This window comes from Cottoperca gobio, chromosome 11 (assembly GCF_900634415.1).
Source record: "Cottoperca gobio chromosome 11, fCotGob3.1, whole genome shotgun sequence".
Classification (NCBI taxonomy): Eukaryota; Metazoa; Chordata; class Actinopteri; order Perciformes; family Bovichtidae; genus Cottoperca; species Cottoperca gobio.
In genome coordinates this window covers 8,604,461-8,630,650 of record NC_041365.1, presented here as the reverse complement: position 1 = coordinate 8,630,650, position 26,190 = coordinate 8,604,461, and the positions used below count along the sequence as shown (strand labels likewise).

The 26,190-nt window shown below is 39.7% G+C and overlaps 1 protein-coding gene across 1 annotated transcript in view; it reads left to right on the top strand.

The window, feature by feature from the left end:
• LOC115015839 (CUB and sushi domain-containing protein 3-like) overlaps positions 1-26,190 on the top strand; it is a 310,217-nt gene that overhangs the window by 187,091 nt on the left and 96,936 nt on the right. Inside the window, 4 exon segments of the mRNA XM_029443438.1 lie at positions 8,865-8,942; positions 14,425-14,512; positions 14,689-14,813; positions 23,881-24,002. Coding sequence (XP_029299298.1) covers positions 8,865-8,942; positions 14,425-14,512; positions 14,689-14,813; positions 23,881-24,002 — 413 coding nt within the window.

Genomic DNA, 26,190 nt, shown 5'->3' with positions numbered 1-26,190 from the left:
CTGTAAGTTCATTTAATCATCTTTGTACTCACAACATGTCTTTTGGGGACTGTACCCCCGTGTGGGGTCTTACAAAGTCATTGGATAATGTTCTGCATTTATATAGCACCGTTCTACTTTACCAAAGCACTCACACACCACGCATACATACACCAATGTGCTTGGCAACTTGGGGTTCAGTGTATTGCTGAATGTCGCTCCAACATGTAGCAGGAGATCCGGGAATCGAACCACCAAACCTTGTGATTAAAGGATGCACTCTGCTGAGATCCTAATGTGTCAAATTAGACGTTTAATTGTCTTCCTGCTTGAACTTTTGCTTAAAGCTTCATTACTGTAATTATAGTTTGAGAACCTGAAGGCAGATGCACTAAAACAACAGATCAGATTCTTTATGCACACGTTTTGTCTTTTTTTTTTTTCATGTAATTTCTACATATTACAATTAGATGTTTGGTAGCTTGAGTTACAGCAGCTTGTGTGGAAACTAAAACTTGCAGGTTTAAATCTGTGAACAGGTTGGGGAAACTGTGTTGTGGTAAAAAGTCTGAGTGATTCTCAGAGTTTCCTTCAGCAAAGCACTGAAACCCAGCTGTTGCATTGCCATGTGTAGTGACTGTGGTAGATCAGGCATGCTTCCAGATGTGACTGGGTGCGTTACAGTATGGTCTCAGCCCTTAGCAAATGCACCCTTAGGCTGCAGCTTGGAATGGGAATGTGCTCTCAGTCATCTTGCCTGTTAAATAAAAAAAGAACATGAACAGCTCTCTCCCAGAGCTAGAAACCAGTGATTCATGTTGACACGTTGAGTGAATTTATCATGTAAATAAGTCAACAAGTTCCAGGGTCACAATTTCTTTCGAGGAAAAAAAGTTATCACTTTGTTATTATTAATAACAAGAAGTGGGGAGAAGAGCCGTGGACACCAGTGAGTCTCACGTGCTCTTAGCCAATCAGTCAGTCACACATTCACACATGTAAGATACAATTCATTCACATAACGACGACTTCTTTTAGTCAAGAACTTAAAGCACCATAATGCAATGGAGTTATTTGTCATTTAGCAGTAATATTGCTTCATCCTCATACTGCATATCAATTCAAACACGACAGCAAATTAATCTGATTTCATTTTGTGTTGTTACTGTCAACAATGGACTCACTGAGAGAAATGTGCCCAAAGCCATTGACTGTTTTCAATCGAAGCCACTCCATGTTTAATCATATTTTCTTAGATTTTGACAAGTCACCTCACTTTCACTTTTTCAATAGTCATTCCCCATGTATTTTCATAACTCTCTCATGCAACATTTTTTCACTCAATTTCAATCCTTATGAAAACAAAGCCATTCAGTTTGCCAGACAGCAGTTTTTTTTTACTATTGAAACAAATTGCAGTGCACAGCACCACACATTAGGAACCAGCTACGTTCCTACAGTGTAATTGTCATTCACAAAGTCGTTCAGTCAATCAGAATTTTACTAATGCTGCACTTACTGTAAGTAGCTTGGTTAACAGTGTCAGGTAAAAGCCTAGAGTGTGTAGTCACTCAGACAGTCAGTCAGCCATTTGGCCTGGCGGTCAGCTAGTTAGCGAGCAAGTCAGCCAACCATCTAGTCAATTGAATTATTGCCAGTGTTTCCATTTACTGTACAAATTTTAGTCTGAACGCTGAGAAATAATGTCTGGCTCTTATTAATGGACATTAACATTACAGGAAGTGAAGGTGGAGGGGGAAGAAAAAGTAAGAGAGGAGAGATCCTGGCAACGCTTCAAATCCAGGATGTCTCAGTTTACCTGAAATAACGATTAAAGAACTAAATGAAGCTCACCAGAATCTCCCTGTGTAAATCTGTTAAATAGACTTAAAATCAAAAACGTGTTCACAGTATTCAAAGCAAGCGGTGAGGAAGGGAGAGCTAAAGATGGCTGAGAGGATTTGATTCAGAGAGTAATGTACCGGGTCATCTGAGGATCCTTATTGCTGCATCGTTGCTGCATAGTTTTATTCTCAAACATCAGAAGTTGTTTTTGTAACTCGTAATTTTAATGATGCTTTAAAAATAAATAATAGATGAATTTAGATAAATGACTGAACATTTCAAGGAATAGCTATAATGCATTCAAGCAAGATGTTAACAGTTACAGATCTACTGGTATTGTAGCTGAATGATGTATTTACACCCTTCATGCTGTGTTCATGTAGCGCTCCTTCATCAGTTTTACTTTACCTGCAAAGCCCGAGCAATTAATACTAGTGCTAGAAGACTTCTCAAATATGAACCATATGTTCATGTTTGCACTAAAAAAAAATGATATTTATAACCATTTTTATTGTGATCGAAAAACAATTAAACCCATTTCACACTTTGCTAATGTTGATTGGTTTGACGTGTCGCTCCTGATTCAGCACTTGCTGAAAGGAGAGTCGGTTCTCTGGAGATCTCTTTCAGCACATTTTATATTTTCACACATTTAAATCAAGCCATCAATTAATCCAGGAATATCACACTGTGCTTGCAGGTGCATTTTGAAAGTTTTTTTTTTTGCAATGGCAGATTCCAATCAGCTAATTAAATTGCAGGCTTCCAGACAACCTTCCATAACAATTTCATTATTTTTTGCTACATCACCACTGAAATAATGTACACATCTCCCCATCTTTTAACTGATAATGCCCCCTTAAATATGTTAAGCATCAATTACTCACCCAACGTTGGCTCAAACACTAACTGTTAAAAGCTGGCTGTGTTATTCAGTGAGGAAACTGCAACCATGTTGGTAGAAAAACTGAAAAACATCAACCTCAAACCTGAAGCTCATTGTCTGTGGATATGACTACATGCAATTATTGAGTTTGTAGTTCAAAGCACTCATAACTTTGCTGACAAATTGTACTTTAGTTGCACATGACTGGTCAGTTACGACAAAAGTATCCAAGTGGTCCAGAGATACGGTAACTGTTGCTGACCTTCATTTCAAACCACAAGCAACAAAAGGAGGGATGTCACGTTACAGCCTGTAAAAGGCTCCGCTGGATAAGGATGGTCCGATCAAATATATGGCCGCTGTATTGTTTTTATAACAGTCATAAGGCCGTATTGTTATGGTGAGACACAGGACACTGTCTTCCGTTGAACCCACAGGAAAGGTCTATCTGAGGTTTTGAAAATGATTTGTTTGTTTAAACTTAATGTAACAGGAAGATGAAACATGATAGAATTATCACCATGAAAAAAGGACGGAGCATTTTCTTGTTTGTTTTTTTGCCATAACTGACTGGACCGACCGCTCTCACTGACCTTCAGTCGTCACCTCAAAATCGATTGGCTTTCTCTGCATCCAAAACTTGAAATGTTTAGAAAGCATTTTTTTCTCCAACAGCATAATGAATATGTCACACCTACACAATGTTCTCATTCCTGTACTTCACTGGGCTCTTAACCCTGACCCTAACCCGGGAATGAACCCTGCACAGTGAATATGAACAATGCAATACTTTTTTTACGGCCTTCCTCTTGAATGCAAATGTGAATGTACCTCTAAATACATTCTACATAGATGTATAAAAAAAGACCTGCAAAGACTATACCTGCTGTAGTCATTCGTTCGGTTATCTATGATACTGTTTCTGTGACAGTGTCATGCTATAATTACTCTGCACTGCAGGAAGACACATACTGTTTATATGCTGGAAACCTTTTATTTTAAAGATAAGATAAAGACATCCTTCTAGATCTTTCCTTTCCTCTGTAATTTGAAATAGTTTACTCATTCTTTGTAGCTCTGTGCTCAGTTCTTTCTCTACTGATTATCTTTGAATATAACATCATGTATAGGGTTCAGCATATATTGAGGGTTACATTTATTAGATATTCTGTCCACATCCTTCCCTGCATGGCACTCTGCTCTAATGCCCAACCCTTCACTCTCAACACCAGGCTATGAATGTGTGTGTGTTTGAAATTGTGACGCTGTGTGTGCCTCTACTTGTGCTAAGAGTATATATCTGTCCCCTTGGACATGTGTGTCTATCTGTCGTGTCTCCTGCTCTGTATGCGCGTGTTTGCATTTACAAGTGTGTGTTTCTGTATGTATATGTGTGTCTACTTTACGTTGATGAATCTATGGATATGTGTGCTTGTTTGTATGTAACGGGTGCGTCTGCCAGTTTGGCTCTGTGTCTATGCGTGTGTCAGGTATGAACAATCTGTTTCCTTCCGTGCGGCAGTACCTACCAATCACATCCCTCCATCATCGCTCTTCATTACGTATTCATGAGTTTCTGTGTCTGCAGGGCGGTGATTGGCTCTTAATGAACAACTGACGGCATTATCAGTCAGCCAATGCTATGGCAACAAAATAAGTCAGTGAGTACAAAAAAGGCAGAAGTCAACCACTGGTACGGAAACATTATTCAACCCGAGCGGTGAGACAGTACACCCCTCGGGGAGGCTGACATATTGGATATTTTCGACTGCATGGTACCTGTGATATGACTCTCATAATGCCTCAAACCTGCTCGTAATCAAGTGCACACATCATGATATACTCTGAATAATTACAGTTTAGAAAAGAAACTTGAAATGTAGCACATGTGGAATATACTACTTAGTTTTTGTGTAAATAAATTCCCCTAGTCCTTTTCCCTGTCAGCTTTAGCTTAAGACACATTAGTCAAACTGAGTACAGAGACAGTGTAGGCCTCAGGGGGTTGATATGAGCTCATAAATTCATTTAAAAAAAAAAAATGAACTACTCCTTTATCATCTTTGATATTATTTTGAAGCTTGCATTTCACCAGCACTGGCCTTTGTTGTTGAATCTTCTGTTGCTGCAGTATATCAAAAGGGCAGGGAATGTTCTAGGTTGAATGATGCGTCCCGTTTGCATAGACACAATCTGGTGATAGCATATGATTGTTGGTCTGTGGATACAAAATAGCTCATCAGATGTGGAGGATGTTTACATCACTCACAACTTTTCCTACCCACTGATTGCACTAATAATTGCATATATTAAAACTGTGATTAATTCAATGTAGGCAGAGGTAATTATTGAGCATTGTAGCCGACACAGTTCTATTTCTGTGAACATATTTTGCCTAGTCCAAGTAACATTGGAGCCAGTTAGATATACAGAATATTAAACACAAGCATAACATAGCAAGTATTTTATACATATATTAAATGTACATATCAGAAGTCATTTTTATCAGCATTAACACTGGACATATGAAGTAGATATCATGTCAGCTAAATGAATAGAAAAATATCTGTCTGTTAAATGTGAAACTGTAGCCAGCAGCTGCTTAGCTTAGCTTAGCACAAAGACTGAAAACAGGAGGGAACCGCTAGCCTGGCTTTGTCTTCCTTCTCATCAACATTTTAAATCTGTACTGCTCTTAAGCATTAGCTGCTAATTCAACACCTGTATGTATAATATCTGATACCCAACGTATCCAATCTAAACTACTCCAACCCCAACTTTAGCCTAACCCTCCCCAGATGAATCCCAGGTAACAGTTTACTTCCTGATACCCACGTGAGTTTGACTGTTCCATTTTGGAAATAAGACGGCGTCTATGCTTGATATTCTAAATCTCTCCCAATATATTTTAGTCCTCAGTCTGGATCACATGTTGCCATAAAGCGCAGTTAGTATTTGCGTTCTCATGTGGGTCTATTAAAACACCAGCGTGGGGCATCTCGCCCGAAAGCTGGTTAGTTCAATCCAAGTGCGTGATGCCTGTCTGCTCGAATCACGTCCTTAGAGAGCATTTCACTGCTCCACAAAACCTCTCTTAAGAAATGTAAAATCCAGATGGCATTGTGGTTAACAGGCAAGTATGACTAAAATAAGTGAGTCATATAGCTGGATCCTGCCTTGGGCAAGAGAGTAGGTGTAGCTTTTGTTAATACATCCAGAAAGAGAATATATTTTATATGTGTTGGTCAGACTCAAGGAGACGCTTTTGTTCTAACATAAGGTTCAGTGTGTATTTTATTGAACTAGGTGCTTTGTCTCTTCTCCACCGTTCAGTTCCTATTTATTCGGTTGCTAGTTAAATATAGTTTTGTTAAATATGCAATAAATTAAACTTCATAAATATGGTTTACTTAAATGCATCTGCCCTTCCATCTGTTGTTTGCAGTAGAGCTGCTGCTTGTAGTCTAGAATATTAACATGGGCATATTTAACTTTGATGCATATTCACACAGGAGAGGTTTTATGATGCATATTAACAGGGGCTTGATATAGTGAATTCATTTGCACAGGCAAAAACAAATGTGACTTTTAACAAGTGTTGGCCCAGATTTGCCTGATTTGGCCGCCTAAGAGGATTTACAATCAGGTTTGAAACCTGATCATAAGACTTTGATCTAGATCAGAGCTGCCCCTCTGTTGATGAATGTTCTTAAGTCACAACACGTGGGACATTTTCAAAGACGAGTGTTATCTGACGGCAGCCATACAATCACATAATGTATTGTTTCTCACCCCTTTATGTTCTGCTTTATTATATGTGCGTTGTTTTTTTATGTACACAAATGAGACTCAACGTTAGAGGGACTGAAGGTTTTATGCATCCAGAATTGCTGTCATGTCTGCAATGCAGTGAAACGGAAAATATGTTATATCCAATTTTATCCTAGTTTCTCGTGAGCAGTCTTTTTCAATACAGCTGTCTGTAGTCGCACCAAATTGTTTGTGAAATGACCTGAAAACGTTTAAATAAGCAGGGGGACGTATGAATCTCTGCTCTTAAATACAATAAATGAAATGCAGTGAAAGACACTTTTTATGTAAGAGATACTATCAGAGATGAAGCTTGCTCCCCCTCATTTTGAATAATAAATATTGTTCTTTGTGTAGGTGGATTACTGTGAAGTTAGTAAAAATGATTTTTGCATTTGGTTTATGTCTGCACTGTGCTTCAAAGCAGCCATAAAATGTTGCGATACATGAGTTGCTTGGAGCAAACTCATTAATGGAGAATTTATGACAGAAAATAATTTGAAGATGTAAGGGAAATCCATATTTGTTCATGAGTAGTTTAACTCATTGAGGAATCATTTCATTGAATTCTCTTTCCCAACTTAAGGAAAGAGTACACGTCTCGTAATGACAAAGTTACAAACACTTCACAGCCTCAAAATACATCAAAGGCTTCAAGCTAATGCGCTTTAAAACCAAACTGTGTTAAGTTTTTAAATAAATCACCCTGTGCTTGTGAATCGGAGGTATCGCATTGGACCGTTTAATGTACACAATCCTGCAAGTCTTTATTTACAGCAGTAAAAGGACATGATTTCCAATCCCCTCGACTTACACAAAGGGACATTCTGAGCTCAGCCTCGAGGAAAGAGCGAGATAAATCAAACTGCAAAGTTTAGCTTTTATTTAGATTTACATGGCCTATGGTTAGAGGGAAACCTTGCGTACTACGATATGTTGTTTGCCGTCAAGTGTGTTACATGAGGTATTGATGTCACATAAGAACACTTGATAATGTGTAGCTGCGGTTTAATTAAGGAGGGATCACTCGCTGGTCATTTATGAAAGAAGATAAATGTTTTATAAAGCAAATGTTATTGTTGTTTATGTTTCTAATTTATCTCATAGGTTTTTCAACAACATTTATGATACAGGTGTACATTAATAATTATGTAATTAGTTTTAGTCATCTCTGTAATGATACACAGAACTGTACGTCACTTATGTTTGAACAAAATTAATCTGCCATGCTTAAGAAAGTCCTTACAGTTCGTATGAACATGTATATTACAATGTTAATTAAGTACCTAACACATAGAAATATAATGCAACTGATGTATGTGCGCATATGTAGCCTCTGTGTAACATGAGGATAATTGTTGAAGAAAAGTACACATGATGTAATTTACCCATGTCAAATATAATGTATCTGATGTTTGTGCTTATATGTAGCCTCTGCGTAACATTAGCTCATCTGCCATTTGTCACCATTCAATGGATTAGTCAGGTCATTATGAAAACAGCGTCTGTCAGCCACTCTATCAGACATTAGGCTGATTTGTCACTGCACTTTGTCATTGAGGATATATTTGTCTTTATGTTTTCATTATTTATGTTGATAATGTATTAAATTATTTTTGACAGAGCAGAGCAAATTTGGAAGGAGTCAAATAGAAATGACCCCAGGGTGTTTTGTTTTTGTTATTATTGCATGGATTCTAACACAGCCCACTCACTTTGTCTTCCATAGTGTATCTTTGCAACCATACGTTCTGAGCTGCGGTAACATGCAGGCACACTGCTAACCCTGTAATGAATTGATGTCTCCCATGTAAGAAAACAGAACTCATGCTGACAAGAATCAAGTCACTTTTTTCTCCTCTTGTTTTTGATTAACGCTGATTAAAAGAACCATTTCTGTTTTTCTTTGTGTACCATTATCTGAATGCTTTGATAACAGAGCTGCATCATTGACATTTTGATTAAAGCTAGCATTTCTTTTCCCAGCTTTGTTTCAGAAAACACCTCAACATCGGATGTACTGTATGTATCGGAGTGGCAGAGAGAGAGACAGATTAAGCTCCTAATGAACCGTCTGCTTCTATCTTTCTCTTGTTGTCTCTCTGGCCCTCTCGCTCTCTGTTTCCAACATTTTCCAATATACTTTGCCTTTGTAACTTTGTTTTCCACTGTACTCTTCTTCTCTCTCTCTCTCTCAGCATTGTGAGGGAGAAGAATCTGCCTTTATTTATTTATTATTAGATTCTTTTTTATTGCTTTACCAGATCTCATTTTCCCCCCCCACTTTGTACAACTGGTTGTCTGATTTTTCCTCCTCTTTTCTGTATTGTGTTCTTCTCCGCAGTGAAGCGATCAGTAGATTTCAAATCGCGGGGCGTTAAATTGTTCCCTGGCAAAGACTCCAGCAACAAGTTTTCGATATGTGAGTTCACATTTTAATGTCACTTTGGCTAATGAACTAACGTGTGATTGCTTGGTTTGGCTTGGACTGCTTTTGCTTTTAGGTTTTGTTTTTGCTTTTTAAATTGTGTCTCTTTTAAAGGTCTGTTGGTTTTCAACACACTGTGCCTTTTATTGGCAACAAAGACACATCTTGTGTTGCTTTGCACTCAATATGTAGTGACATCAATTCCCACGAACATAGTTTTTGATACAGAGATGTGTTGAAAATGCCACAGCCTTTATAAGAGCGGGCTTTTGCATTCTGCTTGACTGCTGTGTCTTTTTGTTGTTTGATGTTTAGTGTATGTATTTTCGTCATGTTGACTTGGTGTGTGCATGCTTCTTCATGGCTTGCTTTGATATATTTAACCATGGCGTGTTCTGATAAGCTTAATCACGGTTTGTTTTGGCTCGCTTTGGGCTCGTTCATGGGATGTGAATCTGCTGTTGTAATATTGTTTACCACCCCCTCCTGCTTCTTCTCCTTTATTTCCTCATCCCTCTCTCCTCTTCTCTTGCGATCACACACCTACACTACACTTTTTACACTTTCATACATATGTCATTCGAGGACATTAGAGCAATTATTTCATTTGTAACGTCATCCCTCTGCCATAGTGTCCAATGGTACAATTATAAAGGAGGATCTGTCCAATTATTTACATATACATTTAAGTTTTGAATTATAACCTCCCACAGTTAGCAGCAAATAAAAGCGCTATTGTGGATTCATTATTTTACACTTTAGACATAATACTAAGATCCAATTGTCCACCCTTAATAAGAACAACACGTTTCCTCTTAGTTAACTGCTCTTCTTTTATAACTACCACAATTTCCTCTAACTCTGTGAAATCCTAAATTGTAAGACTTTAAAAACTAACTTTTTAATAAGACAGCCTGAAGTAAAAAAATGATCAAGTGTAATGGTGCTAATGGTTTATAAATCATCTCACACACCGCAATAAAAGAAATTGTCACATGAATAATATCTCAGTTTGTTCAAAGCTTTTTCAACACGCTGACATTTAGAGAACATGTAGCAAAGCGTGAACAATCTTAAAGAAGATCAGCAGTATCTCTGTGTATCTCAGTTCCACCTATTAAAGCTGTCAGAACCCACATAAACCTCACGCAGGTAAGAGTTATTTTACATCTAACTCCCTCTTTATTTCTTTCTTACTTCTTTGGCTCTTTATTATACCTCTTCTCCTCTCTCCTTGTCTATATTACACTGACTCATCATGCTCACAATGGTGACGATGTGTGTTCCCACCTCGTTAAATCACAAGCAACACACAGTACACACATGTATTAAACAGTGCCAGATGTTCATACATAAATGTTTAAAACATGCATATGGACACAGACTGCAGACTTTCATTGACATATGTAAACACATATATGCTATTATGTATCTGTTGTCAGTCGACATGCTTCATTTGATCTTATAATGTAATGTTGTGCTATCTTGGCCAGATCTCCCTCGAAAGAGAGTTTTAACATCAAGGGACTTCTTGTATAAATAAAGGTTAATTAAAAATAAATTATCACATGTATTGATGCATATACTAATACATGCCAAAAGACAAAAAGGTTCACACGCATTAAGATAAGTACTTCTTGCTTGTCCATGTTGTTAATTGGTTTGCATGCTTGCTAATGATGTTATTTTTTTTTGAACACTCATTTCTGATTTGTTTGCTTGTTCTCCTTATTTGCTCGTCCACTTTGTGTTTGTGTGTGTTTCTGTGTAAATCTCTTTAAATACCATATGAGCTGAGCTAAACACAGAGACACACCGCATCCCAGATTAATCAGGTTTGCTGACAGGTTGGGGAGTCATGGTCGACATTCGATTCTACAGACGCGAATGTGTATGTTAATTAGTCTGGCTCTGATTGGTTCAGATGTGAATTTGCTCTGCTCTGACTGGTTTGACTCCCCGGTGAAGCGTAAGACCTTTGCGTGTCTGTCAATGCCTATGTACATGTTTATATTCTGTACATGTGTTTTTGTACATGTCGATGTATCTATTAATATGTAAGTACGTGGGTTTTGTGTGTATGAGTGTGTGCGCACAGTACTGATACTGTAAGCAGTCCCTCTGTTATGGTGTTAACAGTCCAGATGGTCAAATTAGCCGCTCCAACAAAGCAACAAACTATCTACTCTAACACACACACACACACACACACACACACACACACACACGCACACACCAACCACCTGCTGTTGATACAAACTAAACATGGACATGCGTGTAAATCGGATAGTCCAGACCGGCTGGGTGAAAGTAGAAATGGGCAGTATTATCACTCGGCCTGTTTGTTATACCTAATTGAGTTCTCTGGCATCTGCATTTTAGTTTAAGATAAGAAAAGCTTGTAGTACCAGAACAACGCATATGGAAAAAAAAAGTGAATACTAAAACAGCATACTTCATGATTGTTTGCACTTATCGTAAGTCGCTAAATGAACTGTAATGTAATGTCAAAATATGCTTTAGTGAGACATAAGGATATCGTTCCTTCTGCATCCAAACAACATACAAATGATTTTGTTCTTCCAAAATCAAACATAATTAAATTATACTAATGAAATAAGTGATCAACAGAATACTTCCACATTGTCATTTAATTGCTGCTTGAGAAATATCAAAGTACATGATTAGTTGTGTTTCCCTCTCATTTGAATATCAGTTCATGCATTTGAATATCAAAATACACCATGGGGCGTCTTGTTTGCTGTTTAGCTGAAGAAAATAAGCACATCAAGGCTGTTTTTCTACTAACACCAGACATTAGGAAAGGATGAAATACTGGAGAAAACGCACACAAATCTCACAGTGTCCTAATTTTACATTCAGGATTACTCAAGTACTACTACTTTTCACCGTGACCTCATGACTAAATCAGAGGGATCCCGTTGAGTGGGGCCTTTACTTTGAATAAAAATAGGTCCTCAACGTACTCTGGCTCATTAAGATGCTGTATTACTACTAATAATTGTGTTGTGACAAACAGCTCCGTGTCACATGACAGATCCCTCCCACTATTAAATATAATATAATATAATAAAAAGAGTTTGAATGTACAGTGTGTTTTGAACTGGAGAAGTCTTAACATAGAAAGCTTTTGAATTGGAATAGAGTCATTTGTGTTTAGCAATATTTCACTAGCCTGACAGCGATGCTCACACTGTCAGTTGCTCAAAGTGAACCCAGCAGCTATGTTTCTTGAAAGTTTTAGAACTTTTAAATGCTTGAAATAAATAGTAGACTCTGAATAGTTGAGGCTTAAGGAAATAAAAAGTATATACTGTAGTGTCTTTTTAAGGAAAGCTAATGAAATTCAGCTGCAGGGTTATTTATTTTTTAAATTGGAGGCAGGAGAAAAGTAGCAAACTAAAGACAGGTAAAGAAAGAAAGAAAAGATGCATCTACAGGACTGTCTCAGAAAATTAGAATATTGTGATAAAGTTCTTTATTTTCTGTAATGCAATTTAAAAAAACAAAAATGTCATGCATTCTGGATTCATTACAAATCAACTGAAATATTGCAAGCCTTTTATTATTTTAATATTGCTGATTATGGCTTACAGCTTAAGAAAACTCAAAAATCCTATCTCAAAAAATTAGAATAGTTCCTCAGACCAAGTAAAAAAAAAGATTTATAACAGCAAAACAAAATCAAACATTTGAAAATGTCCATTAATGCACTCAGTACTTGGTTGGGAATCCTTTTGCATGGATTACTGCATCAATGCGGCGTGGTATGGAGGCAATCAGCCTGTGGCATTGCTGAGGTGTTATGGATGCCCAGGATGCTTCAATAGCGGCCTTTAGCTCATTAGCATTGTTGGGTCTGGTGTCTTTTAGCTTCTTCTTCACAATACCCCACATATTCTCTATGGGGTTCAGGTCAGGGGAATTGGCAGGCCAATCGAGGACAGTAATGCCATGGTCAGTACACCAGTTACTGGTGGTTTTGGCACTGTTGGCAGGTGCCAGATCATGCTGGAAAATGAATTCCTCATCTCCATAGAGCTTTTCAGCAGACGGAAGCATGTAGTGCTCTAAAATCTCTTGGTACACAGCTGCATTTACTCTGGGCTTGATGAAACACAGTGGACCAACACCAGCAGCTGACATGGCTCCCCAAACCATCGCTGACTGTGGGAACTTCACACTGGATTTCAAGCAACTTGGATTTTGCTCCTCTCCAGCCTTTCTCCAGACTCTGGCGCCTTGACTTCCAAATGAAATACAAAACTTGCTTTCGTCTGAAAAGAGGACTTTGGACCACTCTGCAACTGTCCAGTGCTTCTTTTCCATAGCCCAAGTCAGACGCTTCTTCCGTTGTCTTGAGTTCAGAAGTGGCTTGACCATGGGAATACGGCTATTGTAGCCCATTTCCCAGACACGTCTGTGAACCTTAACCCTAACCCAGCTTCAGTCCACTGTCTTTGAAGCTCCCCCAAATTCTGGAAGCGACTCTTCTTCACAATGCTGTTAAGGCTGCGGTCATCTCTCTTGGTTGTGCAGCGTTTCCTGCCACATTTCCCCCTTCCAACAGACTTTTTGTGGATGTGCTTTGCAACTGCACTCTGTGAACAGCTTGCTCTTTGAGAAATTTCTTTTTGTGTCTTACCCTCCTGATGGAGGGTGTCAATGATGGTCCTCTGGACAGCAGTCAGATCAGCAGTCTTCCCCATACTTGTGATTTAGTTTACTGAACCAAGCTGAGTGTTTTTCAAGGCTCAGGAAACCCTTGCAGGTGTTTCGAGTTAATTAGACGATTCAAGTGATTCGTTGAACACCCTACTATTTGCAATATTTCAGTTGATTTGTAATGAATCCAGAATGTATGACATTTTTGTTTTTTTAATTGCATTACAGAAAATAAAGAACTTTATCACAATATTCTAATTTTCTGAGACAGTCCTGTATATACTTTCAACAGCAGTATTGCAATTAGAGAAAGAGAAGAGAGAGTAGAGATGCATTGTGTCAGATGCATGTTTTTTTTTTATGTTGCAGTCTCAAAGTATTTGTACAGCTCTGTCCGTCTGTTCATGTTAGAATTAGGATCATGTCTGGATTGCTGTGTCGTCATCGTCGGCCTACCCGTCCGTCTAACCAGTCCGTCTCTCTATCTCCTGGTCTGTCCTACGTGTTCCTCCTGCCACCTGTTTCCTGCTGCCTCGAAAGTGAATAAGTGACGAGGCAGGCGGGCAGGCAGGCTTCCAATACCGTAACTAAAACTGGACAGCTGGAAATTTCCTGCCGACGTCTTGTGCTAAATGCTACCGATAGAATGACAGACACAGACATTTTACACTTAGATCCTGGAAGGGAGAGTCTGCTTGTGAGACCCAGTGTAGCTTTACTGTAAGCCTTGTTTGGACCTCATTCTAACCTGTCTGTCACTGGCTCTCCGACTATCTGTCTCTCTGTGTAGTAAACGAAGGTGGTGTGAAACAGGCATCTAACTCCTGCCCTGACCCGGGAGAGCCAGAAAACGGAAAACGCCATGGCAGCGATTTCAGGTACAATTTGCACGCACAGACTTGCACATTTGTATTTACATATGGATGAACACACAATGCACGTCTGCACACAAAGTACATAGAGTATATATATATATATATATGCATTTATTCAAATATGTTGTCCCTTTATTTCTGTTTGTCTGACTCTGTGTGTGGATCATGTGTGTGTGTAGAATTGAAGGTGTGGTGCAGTTCACTTGCGGAGAGGACTATGTGCTTCAGGGCAGTAAAACCATTAGCTGCCAGAGAGTGGCGGACGTCTTCGCGGCCTGGAGTGACCACAGACCAGTCTGTAAAGGTAAGAAACAGCTCTCAGCACACACATTACTGACACCACGGTAACAAACACAGATACAGACGGAGAAAGAGGAAGGTATGTGAAGGTAAGAAAATACTCAACAACTCCCCATGTACACTGCCAGCATGTTGCCTTGGCCTCTCCTCAGCATGAGTTTGAAGTGCTGAGTTTATAGCCGGGAAAAAAAAAATCCCAATTCAGTTTCAAGCCGCTACAAAAGAAAACACTCTGTAATCCAATGTTTGCAGTGCAGCGTTTCTCCAGCATGCTGCAGTTGCATGCTTTCATCAGGGGAGTTATGATAGTGGTTGTTCAGGACCCAGAATTACAGCGTCTATCATCAACGATAGATGGGGACTGGTGTGCGTCCTTCATCATTTTTCGAAGTGCTCTGACAAATAACACGTTTCAGACAACCACACATCTTCACATCTGCCATGGTTTTAGTCTCACACTTGAGACGCACACTCACATATGCACACACGCGCATGCACGGAGGGAGTGAGACAAAGGGAGCGAGCGGCGTCTGTCATGTTAAATGCCAGAGTCGTTTGTCATGTCTCCCTTCACTAGGCCTCAGACTGTGGCCGGAGACACATACTTTAACATAAAAAACAATATTCACTGGGTGTGGGTCTGTGTGCGTTTAAGAGAGAGAGCTTCAACACCTAACTAATAATCACTGAGATATAGGACTGCAACGGAGAACAAAGTGGAGGAAGTGAGGGCAGGGTAACAGAAGGAGAAGAGGAAATGTCACACCTAATCTTTCTGCTTAAATTACAGCCTCTGTAAAAATTGAAACTCACCATATCCATCACAAGACACCAGCTAAACCTTAGTGTAGACAACGGATTTAAATTGCGGCATGTACGCATCACGCCACTTCATAAAAGACTTCCGTGTAGGATACTCCTATGTTTCCTCGCACTAAGGTCCTCTCTCCTCACTCCTCATTTCCTTGAGGTGCATTTAAGGAATGGAAGATCCTCCGTGATGGTGGAGGAGAAACGATTCCCGGGTCTCTGGAGAAGAAGCGAGGAAACATTAGTTAGCATAATGAAAAGCTACCCAGAATATTGGTCAGGGAGCTGTGAGCAGGGCAGATGCCTGCCATCCATGGATCCTGCACTCATGCCGTCTGGTTAAAGGACGCAGTCTAACCACAAGCCTTGACTGCCAGCCCCGGTTTCTCTTGTGAACCAGACACACAGGGGGACTGACCTTCATTAAGTTCTTTGTTAGCATGACAGCACAGATCCTTGTAAGATGGCAGGATATAACCTGGCCAATGCAGTTAGCATGTGACTGTCTCACTTGGGCTCTAATTGGTCCCTGCCAATCAACCTTATTATCCAACTCATTATCAGAGATATTATAGTGCTGATACCCTTAGATTGGCTCTTTAAGATTGTTAATGGCTGTTAGGGAGTCATCATCGCCAAATGTGTTATAATGAGCAATTAAATATAGCGACTGACATTAAGCCAATCAAGTCTCACATTTACCTGCATGGGATGATGGGCTAAGCCTCCCCGAAGGGAGACTGCAAGTGACATTAAAAGTCACTGATGTTTTCCCCTGAAGCGGTGAATGGTCCCCTGAAAGAAGAATGACCTCTATCACTGGGAGATCGAGCCATTTGCCCTCGGTCTGCAGGGATCTTTGTAGGAAATGTGTGTGGGCAGGGTGAGACACGCCAAGCTACTGTAGCTTCTGAGTAGCAGGGCTGAGTTGTTGAAGCTCTGTTGAATTTAAAACACAGTTGCTGGTATTCCCAGCACAGGCAACTGTGCAGTGAGCAACTTTTTGACAAAACCATTACAAAGTGCAGCAGCCTGCTCCGTGGTTGTTGCTAAGTAACTAGTGACTGTGCTAGTTGATCTTTGTTATTTTAAGCATCTCACCACGGAGGGCACTGTTACTCCAGCACGGCCACCTCGTACAAACTGCTTCACTCAACTAAAGTCAAACTGTAGGAAAAACTATTCATGATATGCATTGTTCACAGTTGACAAATACACCGATTAACCATGAATGGTATTAAAGTATCCACAATTCATGCTTGTTTAGACACTATTGTTGGAAAAGAACATATTTTGTTGGTGTTTACTGCTCATGCAAATGGTGCTGAGTGCCATTGTTTTTGCAGTGTATCTCTGTCCTACTTTTTGAAACAGAAAGACATCCATCTTCAAAAATCCCATAAATCCCAGGGTAACCACATTGAGGTTACTTGAAGGACAAGATACGTGAAACACTGGAATCATATCTCTTAGACAACAATGTCGAGGCTTTATTTGAGCTATATGTCAAGATCACTTAAAAGAGAAAACAAAAAAAGACAAACCCACAATACTATGCAACTGCAAACATTGCAAGTATACATTTAAAGCTTGAAATAGTGTGGTGCGGTGGTGGTGGCTCAGCTGAAAAGCATAGAAAACAATATAGAGACAACTGCTCTATTTTTAAACCTGTTCACAAAAATGTCCCTTTAAGGACAAAAATTCAATAATGATATTCTGAAAATAAAAATGCCTCAGAGGCAGAAGAGAGTGGCTAGTCTAAAGCTAATAGACTGTGAGTAGAATAAACGTCGCTGTCGTCTAGAAGTGGTCCGTGGTTCTTATCATTAATTTCCTCATTGTCTGCTTTCTTTGCCTCAGCAACCAGGATGAGTTATTGACATTGTGTACACATGTCCAATCAAGAAGTGTAGGGATATTCTAGGCATCTTTCACTCAATGCAAGTTCATGTATGCAATTTTGTGAAGCATAGTGGCATACACAGCAAAACGATTTACTAGTATCAGCAGATAAGGTGACGGTCAGCTCATCTCATCTTCTGTTTAAGCAGCAGTGTTTGGCCTGTAAGAAAGAAACGTACTATGATCAAACAGCACCGAGAATTGCCTACAAAACCTGTTTTAATCTTTTAAAGTTAAAGAGAGACCCAGGAATTCCTGTTCATAGCATAATGCTGCAAACCACACGTTTGTTTTTTAGGAAACAGAGAATTGTCCAGTTAGGCTAACACTTTGCACTGAATAAACATGGGACCTGTGTGTATTACCACTTAAGTGTGTGGAAAAATACAGAAGGTTAAATACCTATTATGATAGAAAATAGTAATTAAGGTACCTGCTTCAGTGTGTTTGAAGAGGTGGTCTGAGCTGATGGAAATGCCAGCGCAATTTTATTCCGAAATGTGCAAGCCAACAATATAAAAGTGCTGCATCTGCACAAACACAAGCTGAGCAGCACCACATCGCCCACCTTGGCACAAGCGTGTTCATTTTAAGCTCTGGAATTACCAAACAGACGCAAGAGCAGAAATATGTACTTGATCCCAATGAAAAATGGCTGTGTGCCTCTGTTTACACCTCCGCTGGCTTCACGGCTGCATGGAAATAAATACAATTTTGGAACGAGTTCAACAGGTAAGCTGGTGTGTGAGAGCAGAGCAGCTATAATTGTCTTATATTACATGTTCATCTGATATCTGTTGAGAAAACATGTTCTTTAACGCAATATCCTTATTTAGCCTACTTTTTTTCACTCTGTTGAACAAAAATAGAATGAGAGAAAGGCTGTGTCTCGCTGAACACAACTCATATTTGACCTTTACATCCAGACCAGCCAATAGCTAAAGTGGGAACTCATGAATAACATTGAGAGAGAGGCAATCTGTCAGGAAGCATCAAGCCAGCTGACTTAATAAAGGGTCACCTCTGTCAAAACACTTAAATACAGCTAAATGTGTCGTTTGGAAAATAAAAACAAAGTGCAATGTGTCTTCAAAATGTGCCCTTTATATCACAACAGTGAACCAATAGAAAGAGACACATGCCGAGAAAGACAGAGGTGTAATCCCTTTATTAAAGACAATAAAACAATTACACAACTAAATACAAATAAACTACAAAAAACTGCCTTCTGTTCACTCATACAACACTTCATGGTAGGGAGAGAGAGAGAGAGAGAAGGAGAGAGAGAGGGAGAAGAAGAGAGAGAGGGAGAAGGAGAGAGAGCGCGAGAGAGAGAGAGCGCGAGAGAGAGCGGGAGGGAGAAGGAGAGAGAGAGAGAGGGAGAAAGAGAGAGAGAGAGAGAGAGCGAGAGAGAGAGAGCGAGCGAGAAAGGGCGAGAGAGGGAGAAAGAGAGAGAGAGAGCGCGAGAGAGAGAGAGAGAGAGCGAGAGAGAGGGAGAGAGTGGGAGAAGGAGAAAGAGTGAGAAAGAGATTTATTTTGTTTGTACAATTACTTTAAAATAAAGTGCCTAAAACAAAGATAAATATACACATTTAACCCTTGATCATCACAATTCAAATTCATAATTTTTTTTATTGTATTTTCTAAGGCACAACATGGAGAGAGAGAGAGAGAGAGAGAGAGAGAGAGAGAGAGAGAGAGAGAGAGAGAGAGAGAGAGAGAGAGGGAGAGAGAGAGAGGAGAGGGAGAGGGAGAGAGAGACAGAGAGAGAGAGAGATGTGTCCATGTGGCACCTTGATTAATGGACAGATGGCAAGGCCGCAAAGCCAACTCTCTCCTGTCTGTGTGTGTGTTCTCCAGGGGAGTTCAGTTGATACTGATGCAACGAAGGGTGCTATATGTCAACCCAATACACACACACACATGCACATATATTGACTTCAAACAGGAAAGAAACAAAGAATAAAACACTTCAGTGTAGAGGCACTGTACAACACACTACAACTACACTAAATGACTGTGTGTGTGCGTGTGCGTGTGCGTGTCTCTGTTCCTATTAAAGTTCTGACTAGAGCATGGGCCATTGTAACGCTGTGTGCCAGCTTAATGATGTCATCAATCATTCTCTGCGTCCATTGGTCAGTCTATTGGCTCATGAAGGCAGCCTGTTAAAACAGCCAGTTCGGCCTTCAAGCAGAAGCTTCTGATCTCTTATCCGACTCAGCATAGTGATCATGCTCATTGTGAACATGAGAACAAGTTTTCACAAAAAAAAATATTCCAATTTACTAGACTTGCTTGTACCATGTAACAACTGTCAAACAGGCTCCACGCAAAAGGTACCTTTAATAAAAATGTAACCTGATAGCCTGACAAGTAATATTTGCATCCTTGTTATTGACATGAACATAGAAGATGCCCCCTAACCTTTCCTGTCAAAATCATCTTTTGAGGTTTCCATGTTAGCTTACCTGTCTAGTTGGTTACACTTCATCCTTGTCAAAGTTATTTAAATGAGAAACCTTTTTTTTGGGGGGGGAGGGGGGGACGATCCGTTAATAATGAATGTACTTTAATCATAAAGTTCCTTTGATATAGAAATGACCACCATAAGGAAGTTAACCATTAAAACAAAATCACCTCACACTTAGCTTGGAGGCATTTTGTGGTGGATTATGTACAATGTCATCAAAGCACTCTATTGATTGATTCTTGAGTTTATAAACTACACAGTACACACGTGGATAGCTAGAATGCGTTCCCACTGGATAACGTTTATTTGATACGAGGCATAAGCCAAACCAAGAGTAATGTATTGGTGAAAGTGTACAAGTTAGACCTGAGACCAAAGATGTATTTGTTCCGAGAGGACGTTGCCGGTCGAGTAGCATGCCATTTTCAAATAAGCCCCTGAATTGTGTACTTTTGAAAACTCATCCGTATGATTCGATTTCATTTTCTATTTGCTTTACCTCACCCCCAATTCTGTTTATGCTTTGTGGTCGGGGTGCAGGGTCAGGCAGATAATCTGAAACAGGTAGGGGTTAAGTGTCCTTGGTATGCTTCAGCAGGTATTGCTGTATGGATGATTGAACCTGAGCCCTCCACTGAGGGGACGACTCAAAAACCTCAAAGGGCATCCTGCTGAGAAAGCAGCAGTTATAGGCCTTGAGTGTAAGGCAGAGATCAGAGCGAAGGAAACTAGTATGAGTTGCTGTTATGCCAGAATGGAGAACCAAGTCAAAACATTGTGAAGCTGAACAGCGTTAAAAATTCTGACTCAAAAAGTCAGCCTAGTTCTTAAGGGATGCGTCAGTTATGCTCTGAAGCCATAATACAAAACTTTGGAGACCTGTGAGCAAGGGCAATGGAGCTACACTATCGGCTTTGGCAATGTGATCCTTGCCTGAAACATCATTAACTTTGGTCCAACAGTTTATATGAGTGTCCAAGTTTGTGTGTGTGTTCGAGTGAGAGAGAGAAATTGAGAATCCGGGGGAAATCCAGTTGATATGAATATATAAAACTCAAAAAAGGCTAAATTGTTACACATGCACACACACTGCAGTTCCTGTCTAAAGCATTCCGTTAATCTAGTTGGTGATTCCAACAATATGCTTTTAGTACCAGATAGACCTCATCAAAAATTTTTAATTTGATCTAGAATTCATTATCACTTCAATGATAGTGTGGCCCTTTTGGCTTCAAGCCTCTATACTGTGTGCCAGTATAAATAATGATGAGAGAGAGAGAGAGAGAGAGAGAGAGAGAGGGAGAGAGAGAGAGAGAGAGGGAGAGAGAGAGAGAGAGAGAGAGAGAGAGAGAGAGAGAGAGAGAGAGAGAGAGAGAGAGAGAGAGAGAGAGAGAGAGAGAGAGAGAGAGGAGAGAAAGACGGCAGGACACAGAGGCTATAAAAGTTATTCATTCAGAATCTCACTTAACCCTTCACACTGTGTTTTTATTACTAACATTGGATCAAATGACCAATATGTGCACCTCTACAGAGTTTTTTCGTGGTGTCTTTTAGCCAGTATATATTGTATGTAGATACACATCACATTTTATAAACTGATGTTTGTCTATAAAAAGTAACTATAGTGGTCAGCTAAAGGGTTGTGAATTATTATTATTAATTGTAAAGTAGTGGGGTAGAATTATAAAGTAGCATACAATGGAACTACTCAAATAAATACTTACTTAATACTTAAAAAAAAAAAACTAAATCAATCCACTTCTGATGAGTAAAACATACAGAAGATACAAGCTGAAGGGGACAGAAAGAATATAGAGGGATACAAAAGAGATAGAGAGACGTAAAGAACAAATGATAATGTGTACTGTAAATCATGAAGCACATACAATGGCTGATACGGGGACCAAGACAGCGTGAATAAAAGGTGCGGCGAAAAAGACAGAGAGATACGGGCGTAATAATATAAATTATGGGATGTTAGCTCCACTGGTAATTTTGGTGATAACTCTCTCCGCACTATCGCTATAGCAGCACCGGGCCCACTCTGCTGTTGGCACGGTGATGGGATCGCCATTCGTTCAGGCCACGCTGATTGAGCTGTCAACGCACACGCATACAAATACGTACACACACACACACACACACATGCAGATAAGTCATTTTTCATGTGCAACACAAACACACACACACACACTTCATCTGTATGTATCTATCACTTTATAAATTGCAGTGAGCTGAACAAAAGAGAAGGTCAACTGAAGACGCATTGAGAATTATAGAAAAGAGCATCAACTGGGTTCAGTCAGGGGGAACTCGGGCAGAGATCCAGAATACAGAGAGACAGGGAAACACACAGACGCAGACAGAGCGACTGACAAGAGAGGTATACGGTTTTCTCTAAGGGGGTCTTGTACTTGTTCTGACACTCTCACAGCACTACACCGACACACCCCATTACATAGACAAACAAACACAACTGCTCAGATTCTTTTACTTGTCCTTTGCCTTCAATCTTTCCACTAAGTCACAGTAGTGTGTTTGTGTTGGTGCTTTAAAGTTGCATTGTGGTGAACTGTGTATGCATGGCAAGTATGTGTGTGAATTATGTCTGGATGCATGTCCTTGTAAGTGTTCTTTCACACGGAAGTCGGCTGTGACACCGCTCAACTTGTGCAAGGCTGTTATTTTGCATTATGTGTTTCTTGACTGCACAGTACGTGTCAATGCATGTGCACATGTGCTTGTTTGTAAAAATGTGACCAAATAAACATCTGTGTGTGCGTGTGCATGTGCATGTGCATGTGCGTGTGTGTGTGCGCGCGCCACTGTTAACTGTACGTGTTCTCACGGCCTACCGCTGAACAAACTAATTAAGGAACAAACACTGCTTCAAACCAACCAGAAAATTACCTCCCAACTCTAACAGGACGACCCAAGGACATACAAGCAGCCCCTCTATCACATCCAGTCAGAACACTCAGCCTAATAGAGGCTTGGTTGGTTTATCAAACAACTGCCATGTGTCATTTTTAACATCCCTACTTAGTGTTTGTAAATGTGTATGACTTTATGTTGACAGACAGAGATAGCATGCTCCTCTGGATTCTGTGGACACCCTCTACTCACACTGCATGCGTGTACACTCTTACACAACTGATCAAATCTAGCTTCATTGCTCAAATCGACGAACGCCATTGTTACATCATCCTGTGATATATAATGTATGCGTTTTCAATAGCTGCACTTTTTGTTGTTGTTGTTGTTGTTGTTGTTGTTGTTCTTCTTCTTCTTCTTCTTCTTCTTCTTCTTCTTCTTCTTCTTCTTCTTCTTCTTCTTCTTCTTCTTCTTCTTTTTAAAATGGAATATAATTCTTACCCAGCTAGCAGTTTGAAGTTGTTGACTTTCAATAGATTTTGAGAGTAAATTGCTGGTGAGTGTCTGTATCAGTCAATACCAGCTAATCCTGTGGTATTTCACAGCCAATAGCTTCCAATTAAGTACTTCTATCCAGGGAGATGTCGCTGACAGTATCAATAACATCTTTTTGACCTTCTGTTCCTCTTTCTGTTCTTGTATGCACTGCACTGCTCTGTTCTGTTCTCTTCTCTTCACTTTCCGTCACCACATTCTTAGCATAGTATTAGCATCACTTGTATTTGTATTTACTACACTACTGCTTTGATCCACAAGCTATGCTATATTTTGCTGTTGGATTTGTTCTGAGAGTGTGGCTAAGCATAAACCTAATGGCTTAATTATAAAGGTAATTGTCTCTCTGTTGTACTGCTGTGAATCAATAGTACACAATAGTTGTTGCTAATACCACTACAGATTATACAGTTGCTACTAATAACAATGACATTATGTTTTTTTCTCTTCACAGTAAAGACATGTGGCAGTAGTCTTCAAGGGCCGTCAGGAACCTTCACATCTCCTAACTTCCCAATTCAATATGAGAGTAATGCTCAGTGTGTGTGGATAATTACTGCTTCAAATCCCAATAAGGTAAATATCTTTCACTCTCGCCCTCTTTGTCTCTATGTTTAAATTCAAATGGTTGTTATTAATTAAGACACTTTGCTATTTATAATTGTGGAACTAAATAGAATATTACCATTTGGTCCATTCATTGTATCACAGATATCATGTGTGACTTGTATAGCCATGCAAATACAGAAACACTGGTGCAATACAGTCTGGGTAATGGAAGAGATCGCGGTCAGAAACATCAGTGAAATACACTTAGCGGATGTAATTATTTTGTTAATTTGAGTTTTCTTCTGCTTTGTTTACGTAGTCAGTCCGGCCGCATGTGCATGTAAGTCCCAAAGTATGGCTAGTTAATGGCTAGCTAATGGCTAGTAACTGCTGAGAACCACCTTGTCACAGAAGTGTAACCCACCCTCCGGTTGACACTGTTACCTCTGTCAGCACAGATGCCGTTGTTAACACTGTTTTTGCTGTTAGCACTGTTAGCTGCTAGCCGCAAGCTCAGCTGTAGCCATGTTGAGAGTCATGTGGAGGCAAGCCCTCAATCATAGATATGCTCTGAATTCCGTATTGAAAACCTTTAAAGTTTACAGGTTAATGTTGGGCTCATGAAATGTTAAATAAGCAACTGAAGCTTTGACAGAGCAAGAGTCTTAAAGTTTGACTTTTGTAGAAAGTGATATACGTTGTGATATAGTGAGTACAGTATATCATGTTTGAGTGTGTCTGCCTGAACTACAGTTGAACTACCTTGCAGACTGTGCTCCATTTGAATTGTATGTATTCAATGTACAGCAGTCCTTATAGGCATTTTACATAATTGAAATCATAATTCATGTTGGAGGTACTGTAAATAATATGCTAGTCAGAGCATATCAGTGTCTAATTCTGTATGATTAGTTAATCCTGCAAAGGGGCAGACGATAGGCTGGAGGTTAGACGGATAGCTGGGATTGGTTGCTTTATGTCCCAGGAGAAATCTGATTGGTATTCAGGAGACACTTCCTTATTCCACTCAGGGTCATTGTGGTGACCGCTCGGTCGTCAATAGCAACACCTGCGTCAGCACCATAGACACACACACACACACACACACACACACACACACACACACACACACACACACACACTAATGCACAGATACACTTTAATATACATATGTGCTCAAATAAACACAGTAGCTCTTTTAACACCCACATAAATATACATACACACACACACACACTCACACACTCACACATACATATTGCTGCTTTGCTCTGGCTCGAAACCTTTGTCTCTTTTTCCCTCCCCACTACTCTCACACACAACTCTCCCTGTCACAGCCCAAGGCCTTTGGTTTATGGCCTGGAGCAATACATTCTCTGTTGAAGGCTACAATGTGTATGTGACTGTTGAAGGCTAAAGTACTAATACCCTTCTGCACCCTGTGGGGTGTTCATGTGTGTTTGTGTGTGTGTCTGTGTGCGTGTGTGTGTGCGTGTATGTTATGTGTGTGTGTGTGTGCGTGTGTGTTATGTGCAAGAAGTTGAAAATGAATGTGTATGTATTATGCATGATTCCGGACATTACTGAACACATTGACCCAAATGAAGATCAGACCAACTGAAGTCATTTTTATAGCCCCTTATCTTTAAAGGATTTACAGAAAGTACCCCATCATGTACTGTAATGTTCCATTTTATTTCATGCACATGTCATGCACCATACTGCACCACATATGTCACGCACCATACTGAATCATGCATGTCTTTTATTACACTACATATATACAATATGTCATGCACAATGTACATCAAACTTAAGCGTTTCACGGGTCTGTCAATATGTACAGCTCCTGACCTTAAGAGGACGGACATCCATTTAGAACAAACGCAGTGCCTGAGGGGCTAAGACACATGCCTTATGAACCAAACAGACCCTGTTTCGAATGCAGTCGATCATCCCCCTTTTCCTCATTTACTTTCACAAAATGCTTAATATGTCATCTTAAACAGTTAAACAGCTGACATGAAAGCATCTGCAAATGGTGGTTACATTCATCAGTTAGACTTATACTTTAGAAATGGTATAAGACAGAGGAATGGAGGCTTATTATTATTATAGTAAGCCCATTTAAAGAGCCATGTGAAGTTACAAAGCAAGAGAAAGTGATGAGCATGACAAATAGTGACAAATCATTTAGTATAACTTCAAATCATTT